Raw genomic sequence first — 25339 nt, 5'->3', positions numbered from 1 at the left:
GGCGCCGCGGCAGGCTGTCAGCGCCGCCCTGCCCCTGCCGGGTCCTGGCAGCGGGCTCTGGGCGCGCTTTGCTGCCCCCGCCCCGGCACCCTCCGGCCCTCCGCACGCCCCTGCAGCGGCGGGCAGTTTCCCGGGGCGAAGCCCCGAGCACCGCTCGGGCCGGCGCCCGCCACCTTTCACCGGGTTGCAGCAAGGGGGGGAGACAGCAGCTCCCAGGGCGGCTCGGCTCCCCGCCCCCCTGCAGCACCTGGCCGGCGGGCTCCTCGCATTGGCTGCCGGCGCCCGTCCGTCACCGCCGGGCCCGTGACGTCATGCTGCAGTGGCGGGGCGGGGCAGGGGCGTGGGGCTGTCGGCGGAGGTGTCGCTCCGTCCCCGTCCCCGTCCCTGCTGCCGCCGCCGCCGCCGCCGCCGCCAGGGCGTGGGCCGGGCCGGGCCGGGCCGGGCCGGCGCCGTCCAGCTGCTCTCAGCCCGCCGCGACCCGGTGCCGCCATGGGCAGCCCTCGGCCCCGCGCCGCCGTGCTGCTCCCGCTCCTCTGCCTCTGTGCCCTGCCGCCCGGCAGCTCCTCCAACAAAGGTGAGCGGCGGCGCCGGGCAGGGTCGCCGGTCGGGGTCGGGGCCGCGGTCGGGGCCGCAGCGCTGCGCTCCGGTGGCAGCATCCGGCCACCGTTCGCGGCGGGGGCTGCGGGGCAGCTGTCAGCAGCAGCAGCTCGTCTGTCCACCTCCCGCGATCGCGGTGTGGCTCCCGCGCTGGCAGTCGCCTTCACCCGGCACGTTTCTGTCTCCGCTGGCCCTCAGCACCTCGGGTTTTCGCTGCCTTGCAGGCACTCTCCTACCCTCCCTTCTCTCTCTTCAGCTACCCGCTCCATCTGTCTCTTTCCACTCTTTTTCTACATTCTCTTCTTTCAGTGTGCTCTCCTCCTTTCCCCTTTTTCCACCCACTGGTCTTGCTTTTGTCTCAGTTCTTGCTCTGTGGGTTTAGCTTTCCCTCCCTCCCTTAGCATGCTGAGAGAGAGAGAATGTGTTGCTTCTCCACAGACCCCTCTGGTTTTCCAAAACCCGTCCCCTACATCCATCTTTCAAGCCTAGTTCTTGCGTCTGGGATCTGCCTATAGGAATTATTACACAGTTACGTGTTACCTATACAAGCTGCTTACATAAAACTGTATTTTATGTGCTAAATAATAACAACCCCCCCCCCCAATGCTACCACTCCAGCATTCTGAATGCAGATGTTCTTTGAACACATAGAGGGATGGAGAAAGATGTAGGTTCCTAGATCGGTGGCTGTAGGCACAGATACAAGAAATCCATTCTAGGGGAGGCAGTGAGACAACCTGACAGGGTGGGGGACTCTGAAAACGTGCAATGCACTAAAGGGTCATCAGGGAATGTGACATTTTAAGGTGCTTTCTGTGCTTCATCGGAGGCAGGGCTAGTTCCGGCTGCAGACAGCGGGTGCAACGCAGAGCTCTGTGTATGCTGATATTGGCAGGGGTATTTATTTGTATTACTCTAGTGCTGTGGGGCCCAGTTGCAAGGCAAGGCCCCTTATGCTCTGTTTTTTCTCTCTCCTTTGTGAATCTGCACTCTGTGAAACATCTGTCTACCTTTGGCAAATGATTTTAGTCATGTAAGAGCTTTCTTGAAGCTGGTGGGAGTCTATTTTTCTAATCTCCAGGAACTCCCTTCCCAAGAAACCAGGCTGGTGATTCCCAAGTTGCAGGTGGATGCAGCAAAGGCTTTATCCCTCTACCACCAGCTTGTTACCCCAGCAACAGGGCATTTTTGGCATCTGTAGCTATGGATTCCCACCTCAGTGGTGTGGTGCGTGGACTAGAACCGTCACAGAGAGGAATCTGGTGGGGGCAGTGGAGGAGTCGGGGGAAATGTGGACATTTGCACACAGGAAGAATTCTGCCAGCGTGCTGAGCAGGATGGATGTTTCTCTGGTTTTCCTGCGCAATGCTTTATAATCTTAATCAATATGGCGAGAGAGAAATCCAAACCTCCAGCCTTTCCTGCTATGCCAGGCTGGGTCTGCTGGCTCTGCCCTGCTGGTATATCCTCACTCTGACCCATAGCCCTGCCTGCTGACCCACCGCTCTGCTGCAGCAACATCCCTTGGTCCGGATTTGCAGAAGTGACTGTGGCTGAGTTTGTAATGGATGTTGTCCCTTTTGAGTCAATACTTAACCCCATTCCCAGTATGGTGCCAGAGGGTACTCTGCTGCAGAGAATGGATTCACATATTGGAAGTAGTGCCCTTGAGGGGAAAGGCTCTGTATTGTATTCTCCACCCACTCTGAGCCATGCTGTGCTCAAAGAATTGCCTGGTTGTAATAAATCTTGGTCTCCACGGGGTGGGAGAGTGGGGGATTATCTGGGAATGAGGGTTGTAACTAGGCCATGTACTATAATCTCTGAGGCCCATTTGGCAGGGAGTGGGCATGGGGGAGGGGAGGGGGGTTAATTTCACAGATTTGTACTGATTTTTCTTCTCTCTTCCCTCCCTTCCCCCCACCCCTTTATTTCTCCCTTTCCCTTTCCTGGAGCCTATGTGATAAAGATTAATTTGCTATTTCTGGGCCTGTGACATTTTTCGGAGCCTCCTGCTGGTTGCTGCCTCAATGCCAAACCTGGCTGGGCTCCAGCCAACGGGATTAGCAAGGAGGGGCCAAGGGAATATGGTACTCGCCATGGAGTAAGGAAGGAAGGAGCAAGGGACTCTGAGACTAGATTGTTACATGCATAAGAAGACTGACTGAGAGAGGGCCTGGGGGGTGTATGTGTGGATCCTGCACCTTAGCCCAGAGGATGCAAGGCAGGAGTGTTAATGGCTGCACACAAGGCTTGTCCCCGGGGGACACCCCAAGGGAAAATGTATCCTGAATCCTTTAATTATGGCTTCAGTGAGCTAAAGGATTTAGCGTTTGGAATCTGTCCCCAAAACCAGGCTACTTCTCTTTCTTGATTTTTGTTTTTTTTTTTTTTTAATCCCTCCAGCCTTCCTGGGCCCCCAAATGTCTCTCCACACATGTCTAACAAGATAGTAATGAGGAGGCCAGAAGGAACACAATTATTTCTGATGAGGTCTCCCAAGAGTGAGGTAGGGTAGAACTAAAGAAAGATAACTCCTTCCTCCCAACCTATTTTTAGCCTTCTTTATTGCCAGAGAAGAAAGTGGGGAGGGGTGATTGTCATTTGCCAGTGGATGATAGTCTACTCTTTTTCTACTAAATCTGTCATTTGCGGCTAACACAATCCTGTGCTCCGTCCCTTCCCCCAAATCCATCTCAGCAAATAAGCACAAGCCCTGGATTGAAGCCGAGTATCAGGGCATCGTTATGGAGAATGATAACACAGTCCTGCTCAACCCACCGCTATTTGCACTGGACAAAGATGCTCCGCTGCGCTATGCAGGTACGTGGGTAACAGATTTGGGAAGGGTGGGAAGCAGGAGGAGAGCTCCGAAAAGACAGAGACGGGGTCAAATTCATTCCCGTGCCAGATTCTAACTCTGTTCAGAAAATGACCACCTCCAAATCTTATTCTGGAGGAGCTCCCCAGAAAAGTCTAAAGACAATTTTGGATGTACCTTGATTTAGGATGCCATGAGCTGTTTCCATTTGGGAGAGAAATTGAGGGTGGAGCCAGCTACTTGTTGATGCAATTCTGCTATTTACAAAGATCACATGCACAGTCCTGTTTCTGTGAATGGTGAAGAAAGCTGCTAGGGCACACTTTGTCTGCAGATCCACCTCCCTCACAGTGAGTAGAAATCTCTGAAAATTCAGCCAAGGTTTCTCCAAGTTTTTTTTTTCCTCAGTGCTTGCTTAGGCTGTGCCTGGAGCTTCCTTATGCCTTCTCTCTCAGCTTTGGGAGAGAAAACGTGGTCCCTGAGAGCTGAACTTCAGGATTTAGGTGACCCCATCTATAGTTCCCCGAAGTACTGTGCGCATCCTGTGTGGGGGTGGATGAGACATGATGGATCTGTATAGGCTGTCTATCTGCAATGAATGGCCTGTTTTGCCTCACTTGAGGGGTGGAGAAGAGAAATAATGATTGCAAGGTGTTACCTCAGTACTGTGACTGTACAGACTTAACAGAGCTCTAGCTTGAGCCTTGTAACCTCCAATCTTTACTGATGCTGGCTGTCTCCTTACCGTGGGAATAGTCTCCAGCAGAGGGCAATCTACACCATAAATGGCTGCAAGAGATGGTAGGAGGAACTCCTAGGGAACCAAAAGCTGCACCACAACGAGAGGTGATAGTGAGGAAGGAAAGAGACTGTCACTTGCAAAGGAAGAAAATATAGGAGAGGGAAGCGAGGGGACATACTGCAAGGATGCAGGTGCACAACGAAAGGAGAACAGGGAAAAGGGTCACAAGGGAAGGAAAATTATTGCTCTCCTCAAGCCTTTCCTTCCTCCCCTTCCTCTTTCCCTGTGTGGGTACCAGGTGAAATCTGTGGCTTCCGGATCCATGGGGCAGGGGTGCCCTTTGAAGCTGTGATCTTGGACAAAGCTACAGGTGAGGGGCTGATCCGGGCTAAGGAACCAGTGGATTGTGAGGCGCATAAGGAACACACATTCACCATCCAGGCTTATGACTGTGGAGAGGGACCTGATGGGGCCAATACCAAGAAATCACACAAGTAAGTCCATGTGGTGCTTACTGCATGTTACAAAATGTGGTCTGTCACAGAAGCAGAAATGAAAAATACTATGGGAGCTCTTCAATTAGCCAAAAGGATTTTTTCTCTAGCCTTGATCCCACAACATGTTAATAAGACCCAGAGAGAAATGTGATGGTCCTGTTCACTCACTCTGTGAGTCACACTAGAAGTGAGGGGTGTTTGACAGTTGTGCCTAAGGGTAGTGTCTTATGTTGCTGCATTTGCAGGAAATCCAGATTATATTAGCACTCCTTCTCTCTGGGATTGGAAACCTTTGCCAAAGCTCCTATGGGCCAATACTGCCATGCTGAAACCCTGGTCCCTTTCTTTGTCCTTGCCTCTGATGGTTGGAACTGGAACTAATGCAGTTCAGGGGCACTGGTTTGCAGGGAAGTTTAGGTGGGGGTTGGCTTCTCCTCAACCAATGAGTTGTTACTCATGTTTCTCTGCATCAGGGCTACTGTGCACGTTCGAGTAAACGATGTAAATGAGTTTGCTCCTGTCTTTGTGGAAAAGTTGTATCGTGTCGCAGTGACTGAGGGAAAGCTGTATGATCGCATCTTGCGTGTGGAGGCCGTTGATGGAGACTGCTCGCCACAGTACAGCCAGATCTGCTACTATGAAATCCTGACCCCCAACGTTCCCTTTTTGATCGACAACGATGGTAAGAATCTGAACTAACCACGGCCATGTCACACTCCCTTTCTGCCTTGCTCTCTCTCTGCCTGTCTCATTTGTTGGCAGATGTGTGCTGTATGAACTGTGATTCTTCTAGCATTTCCTAATTTCTCTATCCTTGTGCAGAGATGCAGCAGCCGTTTTGCGGGATGCTGTAGCATGTTACAGAGAGGCACTGTGTGGGGACTCAACTCCTTTTTGGTTGTTTTTGTAGTTGATCAAAAGTAAGAGTGGTTTCTAGAAGGAATATCTTTGAGGAGGCTGTCTTTCTTCTCCCTTGACCTCTTTGTTTTGCTAACCAGGGAACATTGAGAACACGGAGAAGCTGCAGTACAGTGGAGAACGTCTCTACAAATTCACAGTAACGGCCTATGACTGTGGAAAGAAGCGGGCTTCTGATGATGCTGAAGTGGAAATAGAGGTGAAGCCCACCTGCAAGCCCAGCTGGCAGGGTATGAAACCTCCAAACGGAGTTATCTGTTCCCTTTTCTTATGCTGAACTATTTAGTCCTACTGATTGGGAATGTTTATATACACATACATAAATATGTGTCCACATACGTATGGTTAAATTCTGGCACTAACCTGCCAGTCCCATCTAAGGTTACTGTATTGCAAAACTACCAGAAGGCAATTCTAACATGGGGAAATCATTCCTTGTATTACTGGGAACTACTGTGTGTTCGATAAGGCCCATAGACTGTATTCAGTGTAGATTGATTTCTTTGGTCTGCTCGTCTTGAGGATCTTTGGCTTTTCCAGAGGTGCTGTGTGCCCACAGATTCAGCTAAGTCAATAGAATTAAAGGGAAATCAACAGATAAATGTCTGCTCTGCCTGATAAGAGAGGTTAAAAATCCAATGAGGTAGCTGTAGAAGATGAGAATTTGGACTCTCTGTACTTCTAGGAATTCTCCCCATGCAGTGATCCCAGCCATGAAAGGTTGGATGGGTTGATTTTTTTCAATGTGGAAAGGGCCGAAAACCTCTGGTTTTGGGCCAGTCCATAGATGTCGCTTGTGTGAACCAAATGTTCTGGCCTTGGGTCCTTGGCAGGACCTAACTCCTCTTTTTTCTTCACTCTCCTCTGCTAGGCTGGAACAAGAGGATCGAGTACATACCAGGTGCAGGTAGCCTTGCACTCTTTCCCAGCATTCATCTGGAGACCTGCGATGAGCCCCTGTGGAACATCCAGGCCACGGTGGAGCTGCAGACAAACCACGTGGCTAAGGGCTGTGACCGGGATAACTACTCCGAGAAGTCACTACGCAAACTCTGTGGTGAATGATTTTTTCCTGACCCAAGGGCAGCTCTACAAAGCACACTGCCCCTTCCCCTAAAGGGAGGCACAGTAGTACCTCTGTATTTCACACAGGATTGCTGCTGGGACACAATCCTCATGTCTGCTGCAGTCAGTAGTGCCATGAGGGTACCTAGCTCACCTGCTGCACTGAGGGGCAGTGAGGACCCTGCCCATATTACTAGGGGACTCCTGATGCTTTCCTTGCTGGGAAGCTGGAGATTGCTGTTCACTGTCCTATTAGGCAGAGTCTGTGGGACTTTCCTCAGCACAGATGGAAAGTCACCATCCCACTCCCCATGTAGCCCATAGGCAGCTCCTCTCCCTGTGCTCTGTGAAGTTACAGTGGGCCCTCTAGCACTCTCTTCTTCTGTGTCCCAGTTCCCAGGCTCCTCAGCCTCCTGTTGTGACATTCCTGACTACTTCCTTCTTGGCAGGTGCTGCCTCAGGAGAGATCGACCTGTTGCCTGTGCCTAGCCCCACAGCAAACTGGACAGCGCGGCTCTCAGTGCACTACAGTCAGGACAGCAGCCTTATCTACTGGTTCAATGGCAGCCAGGCTGCCCAGGTGCCTGTGGTGAATGGGCCGAATGCCCATGAGGGGCTGAGTGACCACTTCACCCTGTCTGTATGGATGAAACATGCTGTGGTGCCTAGCAAAGGCAGGAGGGAAGAGGAGACAGTGATCTGCAGTACAGTGCAGAGTGGTGAGACACTTTTCCTGGGGAGATGACACTTCTGCCCACTTCTAACGTGTTAGAAGGGATTGTCCTTGCAGGTGGAAATCTCTTTATTCCAGAATGGGACCTGGGAAGGGGTCTGTCCTTAGGAACATATCTTCTCCAGCCTGCCAGCTCCTATCACGTTTTGGGAACAGTGAAGCCCACTGTGAACACATGGCGCTGAGTGCCAGTCATGCAGGCTGGCATGCGTTTCTGCGCTCCGGCTAGTGGTTTGAAGAGTGATATGTAACTCCCTGTGCTTGTCCCCTTGCAGAGGATGGCTACTCGCATTATTCTCTGGCTGTGCATGGCTGCCGAATTGCTTTCCTATACTGGCCATTGCTGGAGAGTGCAAGGCCTGTGAAGTTCCTCTGGAAGTTGGAGCAGGTGAGGAAGTGTTTGCCTACTCTCTTCTTCTTTTTCCTTTCTGCCCTTGCTGATGCCTCCTTCTGCTGTCTGCTGTAGGTTTGTGATGACGAATGGCACCATTATGCCCTCAACCTTGAGTTCCCCACTGTTACGCTTTATGTGGATGGCGTGTCTTATGACCCTGCTCTCATCCATGACAATGGCCTCATTCATCCCCCAAGGCAGGAGCCTTCCGTCATGATTGGAGCCTGCTGGACTGGTGAGCGCCCACTCCCTGACCTACGCTGTTCCCATAAGGGAAACAAGAGAGTGGAGGGAGAGCGAAAGAGGTGCAAGAAACACTGCCTAATACTAAATGATGCAAACAACATTGTAGCCATCTCACCACCTTGGCATCACAGCCAGTGTGGCTCCTTCCCTCCTCATGGGCCAAGCCAGCAGGTCATAGTAACAATAGCTCAGGAACAGGTGTCAACGGCAGCTTCACGGACAGCAGCATTAGAACACGCAGACGGATAACTAGCTTTCAGGCGAAGGAGAAATGAAACTGCCTCATTCAGGCACTGGCCTTTTTATCAAAGCTTCTCACCAGAGGGCAGGCAGTACTGTTTATGCTGCTGGTTGTATTGTTGTGGATTTGTGTGCCTTTACGGTCTACACGGAGAAGTCACAAATCATTCTGCCCAGGAGATGGGTTGGTGGACAAAGACCAGATTAGGAACCTAATTAAGCCACTACCAGATTAAAACCAGTGCTGTAGAGATGAAAGGCTGCCTTTCCCAGGTCTTTCAGTTCTCTCACAAGAATGGAGCAGGACAAAACTAAAGGAATTTGCCTGCTGCTTGTCATCACTCCAGCAGAAACAGCCAGCTGGTCAGACCTTTTCTATAGTCCTGTTTCTGTCTGCTTAGGGATATTAATCAGCTTGGGACACTCTCCTGGAACCATCTGAGCTTCAAAGAGATGACAAAAGTGGCTTTGTTGAGAACATGGCTCGGATCAGTGATAAATGAGAACCACTTAGTTCCTAGAATAGGTATCATTGTGAAAGGAGGAAAAAAAACCCCATGCTTTCTTCCTTTTATCAGTAACTCATCCTACAGTCTCACTATCTCCTTCACCACAGGGACCATGCCATCTCTCTTCCAGGATACGCTGTCTGTAGGGCTGAAGGGTGCACTGCATGGCACATGACTCCAGAGCTGTTCTTTTGCACTGGGTGATATCAGAACTTGCTTGTCCCCGAGTCCACCCTCTTCCAATGCCTAATTGCTTGTCTGAATGTTCTCCTTTTGCAGAGGAGAAAAATAAAGAGAAAATTAAAGGAAATGAGAACTCCACTGATACTGTACAAGGTAGGGTAAAGAAATACGCTGGCTCTCTTCCTCTCTTTGCTATGCATGACTATCACTTCTTGCATCGTGCCTTCCTCATACAATGCCCTCTACCCTGTCCTGCCACCTCCTACCGTCTTGGGAGGAAAACCCTTATTATCTGGCAGACTGCTCCTTGACACCTTGATCTCTGTGGAGCATGAGAAGGCCAATGGGAGGACTACAGCCTGATTTGAGAGCCTGAGTATGTTTTTCATGTGGAGAAACAGAACAGTCCTCATGCCTGGGCATTGAAGTTGTTCTCTGAAGAACACGACAGCTATTAGAGACATCAGGAGATGTCACCTCATCCCTAACTGTCTATAGAGCATATCATTTTTTTAAAAGCCCTCACAGGAAGCAGAGAGATAAGGGGAGGAGAAATTTGTTTCCAAATGGCATTCAGTGGTTTGGCAGAAACTTCTCTACACTACCCACTGTTCACTGCCCTAGTCCTTCTGTCAGTCTGTTTTTCTTACTCTACCCGCTGTCTGGAATTCCAGGAATTGTCATCTCCCAAATTTAACAACCTCTGTCTTTGTTGTCCTTGTTCTTCCCTGTCCCATGTACCCCTTTGTTTCTATCTCCTTTAACATTTATATGAACCTCGCTGTTGCTTTTGTCTTTTTTCTCTTCCTCTCCCTGTCTCTTGCACCCTTCACCTCCCATGTTTCCCTCAGGAGATCCTCTGCCGATACACCACTACTTTCATGGTTACTTGGCTGGCTTCACTGTGCGCCCTGGCAGCTTGGAAAGCCGGGAGGTTATTGAATGCCTCTATGCCTGCCGTGAGGGGCTTGATTACAGTGACTTCGACAGTCTGGGCAAAGGGATGAAGGTATGCCCATCTCCCCAACCTGCATGGGTCTCCTCCACTCTCCTCCCTGCTTTACTTCCTAGGACTTTGCCTGCTCCCCCACCTCAGACAGCTCCTTACCTTTCTCCTTTCCATCTCTCTTAACCTGGACTCTTGGCATTTGCCAGAGAACCCTGAGTATTTTCTTCTCTTCCACCTGTAGGTTCATGTGAACCCCTCTCAGTCCCTGCTCACCTTGGAGGGTGATGATGTGGAAACTTTCAACCATGCAATCCAGCACGTGGCTTACCTGAACTCACTGCGCTTTGCTACCCCTGGAGTCCGTCCGCTCAGGCTCACCACTACTGTCAAGTGAGTGGACAAAGCAGCACCTCTGGCTAACCTCAGTAGGAAAATTACTTCTCTTTTGGCTAAAATTGCACTCCCACACCTTGTACTGTAACTCTGATTGATGCCCCTGCATGGTTAAGAGTCTTTCTAAAAAATAAGCATTAAAATATCCAGATGCTTGCCTGTGGTCCATTCAGATGTAGCAGAACTTCTGCTTTCGCTCATAATGTTCCAGGCATTTGGGCTGGTTTTAATTTTTTCTCTATGGTGTGTGGATGTCACCAAGTCACCTGAAACACAGCGATGTCTTTCCCAACACATCTCTCTGTCTTGCACAGCCAGCCATAGGGAAGCTTTTGGAAGACTGCCAGAAAAAAATATTCCCTTCACTGGCAGGAATGGGCAGGAGCTGCTCTTTGGCAATGGGGTGGGTAGAGTCTAGGGCCAAGTGGTGCATTCTCCTTCTCTCCTTCAGATGTTTCAGTGAAGAGTCCTGTGTCTCCATTCCTGATGTGGAAGGCTATGTTGTGGTGCTACAGCCTGATGCCCCCCAGATCCTGTTAAGTGGAAATGCCCACTTTGCTCGCCCTGCATCAGACTTCGAGACACCTGATGGGGTTCCCCTGTTCCCCAACCTCCAGATCACCTGCTCTATTTCTCACCAGGTGGAGGCCAAGAAGGATGAGAGTTGGCATGGTACTGGTGAGTGGAGTACAGGGAGAGGTATAAGACAAACCAGAAAGATGTGCAAGTGATGCTGTTCGGCACAGGAAGTAGAGCCCCTCATGATGCCTGAAACAGGAGAGAGCTTACAAATATAGAGGCAAAGCACATTGTCTCTAAATATGTAGGGTAATCGGTTCTTATCCCTTTCTGCTCCTCCCGGTACTTTTTCCGTCCTCCAAGTTCCTTGCCTCACTCCTTCCTCCTTCCTTCCAAGGCTGCTGCTTCCTAATCCCTTTCACATTTTACCTACATTTCCCCTTACTGCATCTAACACTGGATATTATTCCTCTTCTCCTTTCCACTCCTGCACTTCCTCAGTCTCCTCCTACTTCTGTCTCTCCTGCTTCCCATATTTCTTTGCCCCCCCGATTCTTCCTGCACCACTTATTTCTATAAATTCTCCAGTTTGTTTCCACACACCCTATACTATCTCAATTTCCCTCCATTGCCTTAAAATTCCTTCTCTGCACTCTATGCTCCATATGTCCTTTCACCTCTTCTGTCTCTCTTCTGCTAATCAGATTCTTTGCTCATAGTTTTCTGTTTAACAGCTAGAGATCTGGTTACCTTTCCTGAAGATGCTCTGGATGTGCTTCCCTGTTTGCTTCAATTAGTTGTTAGTAGATCTCTTTCCTGGGGCCAGCTTTGCTTTTGCTTATACAATGATGAGTATCTTGACTGAGGGCAGGCTGGTCTTAGCCCTGCTGAAAGCAACTAGTCATTGAAAGTGGTCGCCATTTTAAGTGAGATAGGATCTCTAACATAGTTACCAGCAGTTGTGAGATAGGGGAAAGCTTTCAAAGGCATTCAGTGTCTGGGAATGTGTGATACAGTTGTTGCTAATTTGCACATTGCCATCATCAATAGAGTCCTTATAGCCAACATCAACATGCATTATCACAAACCAGTCCCGTAATGGTATGTTGCTCCAAAGTAGAGTGACTTTATTATGTGCATAAATAATATCATTAGAAACAGAGGGACTCCTTTAACAAATAATTAGACTAACAGTGATTTTACTCAAGATCAGTTCAAGCAGAGAAAGAGAAGTCATTATTTATGATGCAGGCACTTCTAAGTAAGTGGGTACCATTATGAGTAACTCCTGCCTTGATTCATGTCTGTCTGGCTTTCTGGCCCCGTCTTTTTTCTCTGCCTGTCAGTGACAGACACACGAATGTCAGATGAGATTGTGCACAACCTGGATGGCTGTGAGATCTCACTGGTAGGAGATGACTTGGACCCGGAGAGGGAGTATCTGCTGCTGGATGGGGCATCCCTGCAGCAGCGGGGCCTCGAGCTTGTTAACACCTCTGCCTACCTGACCATCACAGGTATGTCTTCTCCTTGGCCACAGTTGTCTTTTTATGCCTCTTTCACTGCCTGTAATGCATCACTGGGAGAAGCACTTAACCCAGTGTTAGAGATGCTGTGATGTGCTTCGCAAGGCTCTGAGAGGTAGCTGTTTTCTGAAGTATTGACTTTCGAAATTCCAGACCAGAGCTGGCTCCTCCTCCGGCACACGGTGCTAGAGCACAGTGTCTGAGCTCTAACTCAGCCTTGCATCACTTCTCCTGACTTTTTCCCCTTGCCCTTGGGGTTTGGTGTTCTCATATGCCAGTAGCACTGGTGCAATGCTTGCACCCTCTCCAGAACGTAACAGGACTGTTGCTCTAGATATTTCCTTCCCTTTGATGTGTTTTAGCAATGCAAGCAAGGATTTCAGCAGATCCTTTGCAGCCAGCTCCAAAACTGCTCCCTTTCATGAACCCAGCACTGCCTGAGATTTCTCCGTAGCTCTTAGGCTCTACAGGACTATGATGCTAGATGACATTGAAGCAGGAAATTCCTCATCCCACAGCAGTTCTCTCTTCTTGGTCTCAGGGGTGGAGAGCATTGCAGTATATGAGGAGATACTACGCCAGGTCTCGTACCACATCAGCCACGGTGCTGCCCTTTATGAAAGGAAATTTCACCTGTCCTGCACTGAGATGAACGGACGCTACTCCAGCAATGAATTTACTGTTGAGGTACAAGATCAATACCTGCACATACAGTTGCTTGTGCAGGCATGGGGAGGAAGTGGTGCACAGGAATGCACAGCAATGTTGGCAGGATCACAATGAACACAGGGCTAAGTCTCTCCCTCACTCTGGTCTTTCTGCAGGTGAATGTCCTCCACAACATGAACCAAGCTGCTCATCCTAACCATATTCTGAGTTCCCAGCTGTTCATGCACCGAGGCCATCATTTACCCCCAGAGCTATCTGGGCACAGTTTGGCAAGCACCCATAGCGACTCTAGTATGTAACCCTATCTTTTGATTTTATTCCCTTGGATCAGAATGCTCATTTTCTGATATCCTGGTAGAATCTATAGCAGAGGACTCCTTTCAGGCTCCCTACACCCATCTTACTGAGTTTTAATTATACTGTCCTGTCCCACTCTTCATGAGCAAATGGACTACAGACCAGACCACTTGAGTTTTAGAGCTTGGTGTGACAATTATTCCCCTTTGCTGTGTTGCTTCTCTGATGTGCGTAGAAGTTGTCCGAAACCTACACCTGAAAAGGTCTAAAAAGGGCAGCCATGAGCTGGTACTATTCCATTCGTGCATCTTGCTAATGTGCTATGCAGGGCTGGGTAGCATGATTTCAGACAGAAGTGAAGAGAATCAAGGCTGGCACTGCTCTAAGAGGAGACAGAAGTAGATGGTGATCAGTAAGGCAGAAAAATATAGGAGATAGCACCCTGCAGACGAGAGGCTAAGAGGAGGAGGATTCTTGTCCCCAGAACAGAGAGTGAAATGAAGACTGAATCCCAGACCAGAGATTAGATTTGTTGGTTTGTCATAGCAGCTCTGTGCCACAAGCATGAAAGCAGCCTAATTGGTTCCTCCTAGGCTGTGAACGCTCAAGGTCTGTTAATAGAGGACCCTATGTAATTTTTGCCCTCTGCTGTAGGGAGCATGGATTTTTTTTTTTTTTTTTTTTTGCCTTTGGTTCTAGCTTCTTGCAGCAACTGATTCAAAGCTGGTCCAGTCTGCAGCTGAAAGTGCACTGCTGCAGGGATAGCCTATGTGCTGGCAGAGCACAAAACATCTGCCTTTGCCACTCCCTTCCTCAGCTCTGCCTGAATGCAGCAGAAGCAGCTAGGAAAAGTTGTCTCTTGCTGTACAGAACCAACCAAGACTAATCCAAGGAGAGCCTAGATAGGTTGTCCAGGAAAGATTATTATTTGGGGAATCAAGCCTCAACCTAGAAACCTAGAGGGTTGGGCAAAGATTCTTAAATAAGTGGATGCGCTGAATTAGAAGACCATCACAACCCTCACCTCTGCCCCATGTGCAAAGCACGCTTCTTTGGGCTTCCTTTCTTCTCTACTGCTTATTTAGAAATCACACCTTTATGTTTATACCTCCCAAGGGTAGGATACAAATGACTAGTATGTGACAAATTCTGGTCACCCTAGCAAATGAAAACATGCAGATCCTACAGGCAGGACCCAATGTTAGAGGACCTGGGCATCCTGGGAAACCATGCAGGCATTGAGCAAGGTTGCAGCAGCAGAAGGCAAGAATTGCCTGTGCCCAAGGGAGCATGAGTCAGGACATGTTCCTGCCTAAACCAAGAACCCAAGCTCTGCCCAGCATCCCTGGTTTCTATGGGTTAGGTGTGGGTCAAGTTGGAAATATATGTTTATGTGACAGACTCTGACCACTCTTCCTCCTTTTCTCTCTCCACAGTGGTCCCCAGTGCAGCCACTATCATCATTGTGGTGTGTGTGGGCTTCCTGGCACTCATGGTGATCCTTGGCATCCTGCGCATCCACTCACTTCACCGCCGGGAAGCAGGGCAAGAGGTCCCTGGGGTTGCTGCAGGGGGGCACACAGGCACCAGCAGCAAAGACAGTGACATGTTCTGGGATGACTCAGCCCTCACCATCATAGTCAATCCCATGGAGGTGAGAAGCAGTCACAGCATGTTGGGCTGGGGGGCAGCTGGGTTGCTAGATCTTTCCTCTCACCTAATGTCTCATCTCCCTAGTCCTACCAGAGCTGCCAGGAGAGGGCAGCAGAAAGCAGCGAGGGCAGAGCTAGTGAGGGCATGGAAGATGATGATGACAGCAGTGATTCGGAGACACCCGACTCCCCAGACAGCAACCATGTGGATGACCGACACATCATGGGCAAAAGAGATGGCTCTCACCACTACTAGGAGCCTTAAAACATCAGTCCAATGGATCCTCACGCCATATGGCTGGAAGGAGGGGGTGTCTTATTTTAATCTCCTCCTTCCCCTGCCTCGTACACATGTTCCTCCTCCCTCATTTCCGCCTTCCATGTTCCTTCCTCTTCTGTCATTCTCATTGTGGACATTCCCCACATTACTGACCCCCCCAATTGGCTCTCTAGAAACACATATTAGAGCACTTGCCCCTGACAGCGGCACAGTTCAAATGACGATGAGGAAGGAGGGGCGTGAAAAGAACAGAAAATTGGCAGAGGAGCCAGCCGTAGGGCTCAGAGTGGGGTCTCTCACAACCACTCCCCAGATATTATATATATATATTGTATATTTTTTCAATGTTGTCGTTTGAGGTTTATTCTCGTTTCATGCAAAAACAAAACACTGCAGCTTGTGTCGCTTTGTAAAGTTGTCGATACTCCTAAACTAAATGAATGAAGGAAAGAAGGATGAGGAAATGAAGTTGATTTTAAAATAAATGGATTTAAAATAAAATGTTCAGAGCTTCTGTGGTTTTTCACTATAAGCAGGGAAAGAAACAGCCAGTGTAGTCTCTAGCGTAAGATTGGAGATTATCCTTACTTAAATATATCTCTGTGAAAGATTATGTTTGTCTGTGTGTGCACATGCATGTGTACTGGAACAAGAAAAATACAACCCCCTGTCCTTTTGGAGAGTCAAAATAAAGGTTTTCTTTGTAAAGAAAACCTAGCCTCCCCAGTACATGGGGTCTAGGAACCCACAGAGGAACAGCAGGCATCCCAGCCTGTGGCAGACAAACGTAACACATGTAGCAAAGTATATTTGATTACAGAAAAAATAAGGCTCTTTCCATACACCTAGCGTGTCATCAGTAGAAACAGACCAAATCCTCGCTTCGTCCACCTTTTCTCCAGATCCACTTCCTTTACCAGCATAAAAGTATATTTGACATCAGGGATTCTAACTTGGAGCGTAACGGCCCCTGCACTTCTGAGGGAAGTAGTCGTCCTCCTCTTTCTGTCGTTCAGGTAAGAAGGAGGTGCAAAAACAATAGATGTAAGCAACACAAGGCTACCAGCTCAGTAGCGTGAACTATTAGGGTAGTGCTTCACAGCAGCTTGTGTTTCTTCCCTTCATCTACTTGGTCCAATTCCTCAGACCCAGCAAAAGGAAGAGGCTGTGTAACTACTGAGCTGCCTGACATTTCCTAGGGCCACTGGCTATGTTGTGTTAAGGCCCAAAGGAAGACTCTGCAATAAGACTTTTGCTGGCAATGAAGGTGGAAGAATCCTCTTTAGGAGTAAGAGGATAGCTCAGTAGGCAAGTGTAAGAGCCCCTCTGAGGGCATGAAAGATCTCACCACATCTCTTGCAGACATCTCTCTGCCTTAGCCGCTATCTTCAAGTCCAACTGTGCTCACATGTGGGTGTTCCTGGGTCCAAACGAATTGAAGATTGTAGGGCTAAGATACCTACATTACTTTCTTCTTTGTCTCCTTTCCCCCTCCTTTAGTTCCACACCCTTGCTTTGTGGAGACAGCTAACAGTAGGCACTGTCAAACCAGTGCACTGACATCTTGAAGCACCAGAGGAGTTCAAGTCTCCAAAGAGAAGGGCTACGTTGTACATGCTGGAGCTGAAAGTTTCACACAAAATAAATTCCTGAGAATGCTATGTCTGATGTTGCAGAGACCACCCAGTCCCGCTATGCATTGGAAAGCAGCACCTCTCAGAACATGGAATAGGACCACATCCCAGGAGCCTGAGGCCCCTGAGGTCCAGTAGCCTCAGCCTGGTGCTACAGTGAGCTTACAAGGTGGAGGAGGCTAAACGTACAATGAGTTCATAAGTAGCCATCATGATAGCTGTGTTGGGGATCTGACGGATCAAATGGGCCAGAAGCCCTCGATATAAAGCTAGGGGTCCCTCTTCATGGACCACAAGTTGCAGAGTCTGTATAAAGGAACAGTACCGGGACCCTTCTTCTCGCAACCGTGTCCGAATGACCTCTGGAGAGACAAAAGGGGAAGGGATATTAGCAGATTGATCCTACAGGCAAGGTATCATACACCAGGGGAAACAGAAGGATGGAGAGTGGGCCCACTCACCATGTGGGTATGCAATGCATGAGGCACATGTTTTGGAGACAGCAGCAGCTCCCATTAGTCCAAAGAAATCATGGCTGTTTGATGGAAGTCCGAGTGGTGGGGACAGGGAATGACAGCTGTTCCTCAGCTGCTGCTTTAGTGCTTCATATATGACAAAGTGTATGATGGTCTCTGACACTCCAGCATAGGAGGCACTGATTCCACGGTAAAACCCACGCAGGCCTTCAGTGCGGTACACACGCATAGCGCATTGGAGGGCATTACTGCCCAGCTCCCCCTTCACCCTGTAAAGGGGAAGAGAGGGGAGAGGGTTAGAATTGCATATTGCTTCACTGACCTAAACCGCTATTGTGAACACAACTATATGACTCTTCCTCAGCATGCCCTGAAGGCATATGTTCTACCAGCAGGTCAAAGATCCATCCCCAAACCAGCCTCAATTTGACACAGAGTGGCTCTCTATTGCTAGCCTTACCTGGCTTCCAGTTGCATCCTGGTTTTCACCAACCAGATAGGGTTAGTGAGCGTGGCACAGGTAACCCCTGGAGAACAGAAGGGAAAGACAGCAGTGAATACCAGGATCAAGCTGACATTTTGTGGAGAGTTCCTGATCTATCAGCTCTCCAAATGCTGCTTGGCAAGCTGCAGGGGTTTGCAATTTGAGAATGACCTTGAGTTCCCTGAGAGAGGAGACATTTAGGGCGGACTCCCACTCATCTGGTAGTTCCTAAGCTCCTCTGCCTCCCACTCATAACCCTACTATAGGCCCAGGTGTGACAAAGAGGCAGGAAACAATGGGCTAAACTTGTGAGGGTGGATGATTTTGTAGAGAACTGTGAAATATCAAGAGACTCGATTCTGTGAGGGATCTAAATGATACATCGCCTTCCCTCTGCCCCCACCTGAATGGAGCTCTTTTCCTGAGAGCAGCTGAAGGGCTAAAGACTAGAGCCATGACTTCAGGTGATGAGCCTAAGAAGAATGAAGAGGGAGAAAATGTTTGTTTACCCAATAAACTCGCTGCTGCAGATGGGGAGGGAGCAAGCTTCAGAAGAGGGAGCAGGACTAAAGGAAACAACAATGGGGAGGGGGTGAAATCTCTTTCACAATCACAGCCAGAAAGACCCCTCGGCTCTGAGTTGGGACAAAAGAGGCTCACCTGCACAGGCTGCTGATAGCATGTGTACTTTCTTGGACTCTGGTACAAGAACAGCATTGAGCCTCTCCTTAACACCAGAATAGGCAGCAAAATAGATAGCCCTGTTTGGAAAGAAATACAGAGAAGTTACAGCTCACTAGGAAGAGCAAGAACAGCAGTGCTGTGGGGCCTCACTCCAACTTTGCTTACTCTCAGCATGGGTTTTTCTAATGTGACCGCAGACATCCCCCATACCTGGCCTGCAGCAGTTATCTTTCCCTTCAGCTGTGATCAGAAGGTCTAAAAAGTGCCTGCATAAAAGGCTCCTGTGGCACAATGGGCTCAGGACCCTGGCTGCTTTCCAAAGGTGGAGCAACAGCTCTTATGGAGGTACTTCAGAAAGTGTACAGCATGGGCTGTCCTCAGGGAGAGGTACTTACCGGGAAGGAGCAACCCCAACAAGGTTTGGGCCCAGGCCTCGGAACAGGGATCGCATGCCTTCCTTCTCAAGGATGGCCCTACGGAAGGATACGAACACAGAAATCAGCAGAAGACCTAAGCTGGAAGCTCTCCTGTTCTTCCTTCCTTTTCCTTCAGTACTTCCTACAGCCTCCTCTCCCCACCTCCAATGCTATCCTTTTTCCACCCTACTCTCATTTACTTTCCAGTCACTCCTCCTCTCTCCTTTAGTCATTTCTTCCTTTTCTTGCTGACAGCATCATTCTGGGTGTGTTGAAACTACTACCTGTGAAATTTCTCCCAGTCCCAGTAGCTGCCTTGCAGGCTCAGTTCAAAGCACAGATCAACTGTGATGAGTAGTATCTGTGCTCATATGAAACGTCTCACCACAACTGCAGATCCCAGCACCTCAACCCAAACCCTGCTTCGATTTCTCTCTCCATCTGATGGCCAAAATTTCACTTCCCTGACACTGACACGCACACTGCCCCATTCTACTCACCTCAGCAACTTGAGCACTCCAGGGGATGGTGGGGCTGGGTGTATCAGCCTCACACTCATCCCCGGTAGCTGTATTTCAGGGAGGCACAGAGGCCGCAGTGTCAATTGGGATGACTGTAGACGCGTCTTCACCACTTCCAGGGGGCAGGTCAGAATGGCTCCAGCTGTGCCACCACATCTAGGGCATAAGAAGGGCATAACAGCATACTTATGACACCTGTGCAGGAAGAAGCAATAATTCTGACCCTGTTCTTCCCCTGCCTCTCCTCTGTGTTGCTGTTTAGGTCCCCCAGTTTGCGTCACATGTGACCTCTTGGTTTGACATTGATTAACGTAATAATGGCTTAGCTTGGGACATCTGGCAGCCTCCCTCAGAAACCAGTATTTGAGACAAACAGTCCCAAGTCCATAGGAACTCAAAAGTCCCGTAGCTCAAAGCAGCTGATCTTTGCATTTAGCATTTCCCAGAGCAAATAGTTCTTCTGCCCAGTCTCGCTGCAATGCCTTTGGTTGAGATCACCAGGCACAGTACCTCACACCTCCCCAGAACAGCATTGGCTCAGACAGTGGCAGCACAAACTCTCCCACCCCTCAGCCTGCCTGCTTCTTTCAATCTGTAACCTATTCAGTCCCATATTCGCAAGGCCCTGAAAGCAAGATCTGCATTTTCTGCCAACAGCCAGGCTCACACCCCCCAGATTTGCTTAATGAAAGAGGACCCCGACCTTCAGCAGATAGAAGCTATTTTTGGAATTCATGAACCCTCAAAAATGTTGAAAGGACACGTATCCCCTTTTACCCTTTTTGCCACCCAGGGACAAATCAGAACCAGAGAACTGATCTGTTCAGTTCCCAGCTTTTGCCCCTTCAGGTCTTTTAACTGAGAACTCTGTTCTTCCACAGCCTGCTTAGGTAGTACCTGAAAGACTGTTTTGAGATGAATTTGTGGGCAACGACCACAACTTGAACGATATAGGCAGGCAGAGACTTTGACAAGTAGACTTTCATCTCTGCTACAGCCAAACTCATCTTGTTTCACAAGTGACAGAGGGTAAAAAAGCTCACTCCAGACCCAAAGAAAGAAGAGCCAGCTAAAGAGTGACAAAATATGAGGGAAGAACCAAGTATATCAAGAGAATTACATGTGAAGGTACAAGACAGTAAATGGCTACAGTGCTGAAGAATTAAGTTTGAAACAATCTGTACAGCTCAGAGCACATACATTGAGCAGCTCACATATACCTTTACTTCTGACGCTTCATTTATTGCTGCCTGCAGGTTAGGAAAAAAAAATAGGCCTGCGTTCCTATAGCAAACAAAGTCCAAGAGGGTACGTTCTAGCAGCTGAACAAGTCTAAAAACAGGATCTGCAGAAAGCAATACCAGCAATGACTTATGCTACTCCATTGCACTCCTGCTGCTTTCTGAAGCCCTTTACAGATCTGTGCAGCTGTGATGACAATCAACAGCAACTTCTATCAGCAGATACTACCACGGGCGGGAGTCTAGGGATCAGGCAGAACATGACCAAAGAATGTAACTCAGGTTAAGAAGATAACACAAGCACAAGACTAAGCATCGTGGCTCAGGTCCTCTGGATGAACAAGCAGCTCAAGTATGGAATCCAGACAGCCTACTTAACTGTCCAGGAGTTATGTGAGGCAGGGCCTCCTCCTACAAAAGCCACACTGACTCTTCCCAAATAGACCATATTTATTCAGGTGGCTTACAGTCCTGTTCTTTACCATAATTTTTCCTGATTTGCCTGGCACAGAGTCCAGACAACAGCAGCTGTTGTTCTCTGGATCAGAAGTGTAGTTTCCAGCTCAGGAAAGCATTGAGTGGGGTGGTGACAGATCAAGGAGTCTCGGAAGTCTGAACAAATGCTACTACAAGAGCAGTTTCAACTTTTTACTGAAAAGCTTGGCAAAAAGTACAATAGGACTACATTTACGGAAACAATTGCTTGGTCCCCTAAAGACTTCTCTCTGGAACTGTGCATGAGGAGACACAACTTTATGTAATATCTGTACTTCTTCAAGCAGCCCCTGGAGAGAACAAACTGTGGTCTGCGCTAAGGTGGCCCAAAGCCCCTGCCTAAGCATGGTCAGGATATTAATTTGAGCCCATTCCCCGCATATATATAAAAGTTTCCTGAGTTCAGCTTCCTTAAGCTATCAAAAGGTGCAGCTAATAGAGAAGAATTTTAAAAGCAACAGTAAGAAATTATTACTCCTTAACACGGTGGTTGTTTAATCTGCAGTTACAGAGTCCAAAGGGAAGGGAGGATTTCTAAGCCAGTATGGCTAAATGACAAGATTAAGGAGAATTTTTCAGGGAGCAAAGAACCCTGACTAGACTAAAGCTATGGAAATAAAGTATTCCAGTTTTTCAAAAAAAGAAATCTTAACTGTGATATCTTATCATGCACTAGATGATAGTACAGCTGCCTTCAATGTGTGAAAGGCACGGGTCTTCAAAATTTTTCGGTTTCAGCAGAAACAGAAGACAACATACTCTCGTTGCAAAGATGAACTGTTTTCTAGTCTAATATTAATGAAGACAAAATGGAACGAAAATCTAACAGAAATAAACATTTTAAAAATTAGCAGGCATGAAAAACCTATGGCCAAAGATACTAAAAAGAGGTGATTGAGGACACTTCTGGCCTGCAGATTTAAATGCTTAATAAATCTTAGAGCACTAGGCAAGTCTACTAGCCTAGGAGAGTGATAATGCCTACCATTATTTTAAAAAGGGTATTTGTAATGCTGCTAAAGGCTATATAAATTGAGATTCACGCCAGGAGAAAAATACAGAATCAAATCACTATAGACTTAAGACACTTTGTATTAGTCAATGTTGGTATAGGGGTTATATCATTTTTGTTTTTTATAGAACTTAACAAACCAAAAAAAGGTGGCAACAGTAACTACAAAGCTGTAAAATACTTCAGTTTTTGTAAAGAGCAGCCTTGATACCTCACAAAACTGCACTAAAAGCCTGAGCACTCTATCTACAGCATAGATGCTAAATGGATTAAAATTGGACCACAAATTCTTAAAAAAAAAAACAAACCCAAAACAACAAAAAACCAGCTGCTCACTCTCCCTTCCTCCCCCCAAAAAACAATTATAAAGGAATTGGAAATTTGATTATAAGGAATCGAATAGCCATGCTCAAGCAAGAGTCTAGCAAAATTAGTTCCAGACCTAATAATTTTCAGTATTTTCTATCAACAGTCGGGAGGTAACATTTAACTCCTGATAAAACCCATGGGTGACAAAGATTGTCACAGTGGCAAATAATGAACTGCAATGGGTGGCAAGCAATGAGAGAACATACAGAACGGAGCAGTCACAAAGGATCATTATGCTGGAGTTACATGGATTGTTTTAATAAAGCCAAACTCTTTTGAGTCTAGAAGTTTTGAGTCTAGAAACAGGAAAAGAGGCAATTCCTGCAAAGTAGCAGGGAGAGCAGCAGTGGACAACCAGTATAACATGCTCCCAGAACAAAGCAATGGCAAAAAGGGCTAATGGAAGGGGAAGGCAGGTATTTTTATCTTAGAAAACAATACTGCCTCTACATCTTGTTTCCACACTTTGAAAGGAAAACTGGAAAGCTTGAGGAGGCAGGAAAGAGCACAAAAAACTTGAGGGCTGCAGAAAGGATTAGTAGGAATATAAAAAACACCATTAACATTTTCTTCAATGACCTGAAAAGACTGTGCACGGAGGTGACAAGGCTTACTGGTAATTTACATTTATTTAGGCTAGCCAAAAACGGAGATGACTTGAGGATTTTCATTTAGGAATGGCAGTACGAGGTCAGACCCAATCTCCATTTAACGCAGGAGTCTGTCTAGGACACAGGCTAATAACAGTTACCTACAGAAGAGCAGAAGCAGAGAGTAACATCATCTCTTCTCCAGAATATGCTCCCAGCTTCCTGCAAATTTCAGCTCAGGGATTTCCTCAGACAGATGTGTTACGTTATTTAATAGCCTTCAATACATTTTTCTTCATTAATCTGTCTAAATGCTTTTTGGACACATGTAAAAAGCTTTTACCCTCTAACGTCCTGTGGCCAGCAGTTCTGCAGTTTAACTATACATTGTGTTAAGAGCTACTTTTTAATGTTAGTTTTGAACAAACTTCTCACAAATTCCATTCGATGTTCCCTAGCTCTCATACTAGAAGAGAAAATGAACAACTGCTCCTTCATCATTGGGATCTGTTTAATTAGGTAAAACAATACTATTGACTATACACACTACAGCAATAATCCAAACTTCTTATTTCTCTTTTGGGTTTTAATTAATTGTTATTTTAGGATTATTGCTCAGTGGGCTGGGGCAGGATACAAGCTCCCACTAATGCGTGGTCTGTTAGTGGCCAAACTTCTGCATATTTCTTTAAGAACCATAGTGGAAAAGGAGAATGAGAGAAAGCTTAAAGAAACCTCCCTATGAAAAAAGGCTAAGATATAGTGACTTTCTAGTTCAGAGAACAAACTGATAAAAGAGAATAAGGTATACAAAATAACACAGGGAACTGAGAAGGCAAGTAGACGTAAGTAAAGATCGACCTAGCACAACAATTACATGAACTGTAGAAAACTAGAAATTAACTAATTAAAATCAATTAAATAATATTCTTTATTGTACATTAGACTGTGGAACCTGCTTTAATATGGACTCCAACAGGTTAGTAGAATTTAAAAAGGGATTAGACATTTGTCTAGACAAGGAAATTAAGCAGCTACTCAGAGAAGTCCGGAGGACCAGAATATCTTCTGCTTTTGCACATCATAAACTTAAAGTCTGTTATTATTTTCAGCCTAATGATAAATGTTTCTTAAAGAGAGGAGGAACGAAATACATAGTGAGAAGAGCTTTGCTCAAGGGCGAATTCAGAGGCACGGCTGGGATCCGCACTCCAAACGTCTGACTCACCAGAATCAGCTGCACTATTCAAAGCCAAGAAAAGACACACAGGAATCTGAGACATGTGCAACCATTAAGTGCCGGCTGCCTGCCCAAAGACAAGGATGCTCTATGATTTGCTTGGCTACAGCAGCCTTGCGGCAGCTCTCACTCCCTGCTCCCTTTCCCCACCACCCATGGTAAACTCAGGCTGAATGAAAAATCAGCCTGAGGCCTCTGCGACTTCACAGGGAGGCTCACTTTCTCCCCAAACTACTGGGCCATAAATTCTCACAAGGTGCTAGAGGTGGGCGCCGTATCGATAAGCCTGAATCTGAATCTGGAACGGCCAAGAAAGCACGAGTGGAAATTACAAGACACAAGCAGGAGACAGTGTGGGGAAAAGACGGGCCTTCCCTGCCCTCAGCTCTCTGACAGCTCGTCCTGGGCACGGGGACAAGCGGCTCTGCAGTCCCCGGGGTGAAATACGCCCATGAGGTGATGCCTGTGGAAAAGTGGGGCGCACAGGACACTCGCCCAGCTCCCAGGGCCCCTGACGGGGGCCGGGCGCTGCCGGGCCACGGGCGCGCAAGCAGCGCAGGCCGCAGGCCCTGCAGCCGCCAGCAGCCCCCTGCCTGCCTGGGGGCAGGCAGAGAGCTGCGAAGGGCCCTGCACCTCCCCAGCGCCGAAGTGGGGAGAGCACCGCTGCCAAGCGGCCCGGGCCGGCTCGGGGAGAAGAGGCCTCAGCGCCTCGGAGCAGGCAGGGAGCTGCGACGCGAAGCGGCTCGGCTCGGCTCGGCGAGCAGCCTCGGCCGCCGCGGGGCTCCGCTCGCAACCCGCGCGGCGCCACTCACCCTCCGGCGACCAAGTGGAGCAGGGTGCTGTGCTGCGGCATGGCCCGGCGCTCTGCGGGCCGCCGCGGGCCCCCGCCGGGCCAGTGACCTGTCCCGCCCGCCAACCGCCCGCCGCCCGCCATTGGCTGCCCCGGC

The 25339-nt window shown here is 48.3% G+C and overlaps 2 protein-coding genes across 2 annotated transcripts; one reads left to right on the top strand and one right to left on the bottom strand.

Moving 5' to 3' along the window:
• Positions 1-335: 335 nt before the first annotated feature.
• On the top strand, positions 336-15731 carry CLSTN3 (calsyntenin 3). Its single transcript, XM_068956856.1, has 18 exons — positions 336-574; positions 3298-3420; positions 4459-4654; positions 5131-5339; positions 5656-5805; positions 6447-6632; positions 7090-7359; positions 7649-7761; positions 7840-8002; positions 9042-9098; positions 9797-9954; positions 10136-10284; positions 10739-10965; positions 12153-12323; positions 12874-13019; positions 13157-13292; positions 14735-14952; positions 15036-15731. Exons 1-18 carry the CDS (start codon positions 490-492, stop codon positions 15204-15206), a joined length of 2928 nt encoding a protein of 975 aa, XP_068812957.1. The 5' UTR covers positions 336-489; the 3' UTR covers positions 15207-15731.
• On the bottom strand, positions 15700-25339 carry LOC104150726 (solute carrier family 25 member 36). The gene is made up of 7 exons (XM_068956865.1): positions 25205-25339; positions 19425-19601; positions 18904-18981; positions 18485-18585; positions 17801-17867; positions 17326-17609; positions 15700-17226 (listed from the first exon to the last, which is right to left on the bottom strand). The coding sequence occupies exons 1-7, from the start codon at positions 25324-25326 to the stop codon at positions 17027-17029; spliced, it is 1029 nt and encodes a 342-aa protein (XP_068812966.1). The 5' UTR covers positions 25327-25339; the 3' UTR covers positions 15700-17026.

This window comes from Struthio camelus, chromosome 1 (assembly GCF_040807025.1).
Source record: "Struthio camelus isolate bStrCam1 chromosome 1, bStrCam1.hap1, whole genome shotgun sequence".
In the NCBI taxonomy this organism is placed as follows: Eukaryota; Metazoa; Chordata; class Aves; order Struthioniformes; family Struthionidae; genus Struthio; species Struthio camelus.
The sequence above is the reverse complement of the archived record's forward strand: the minus strand, read 5'-3'. Positions and strand labels throughout refer to the sequence as shown.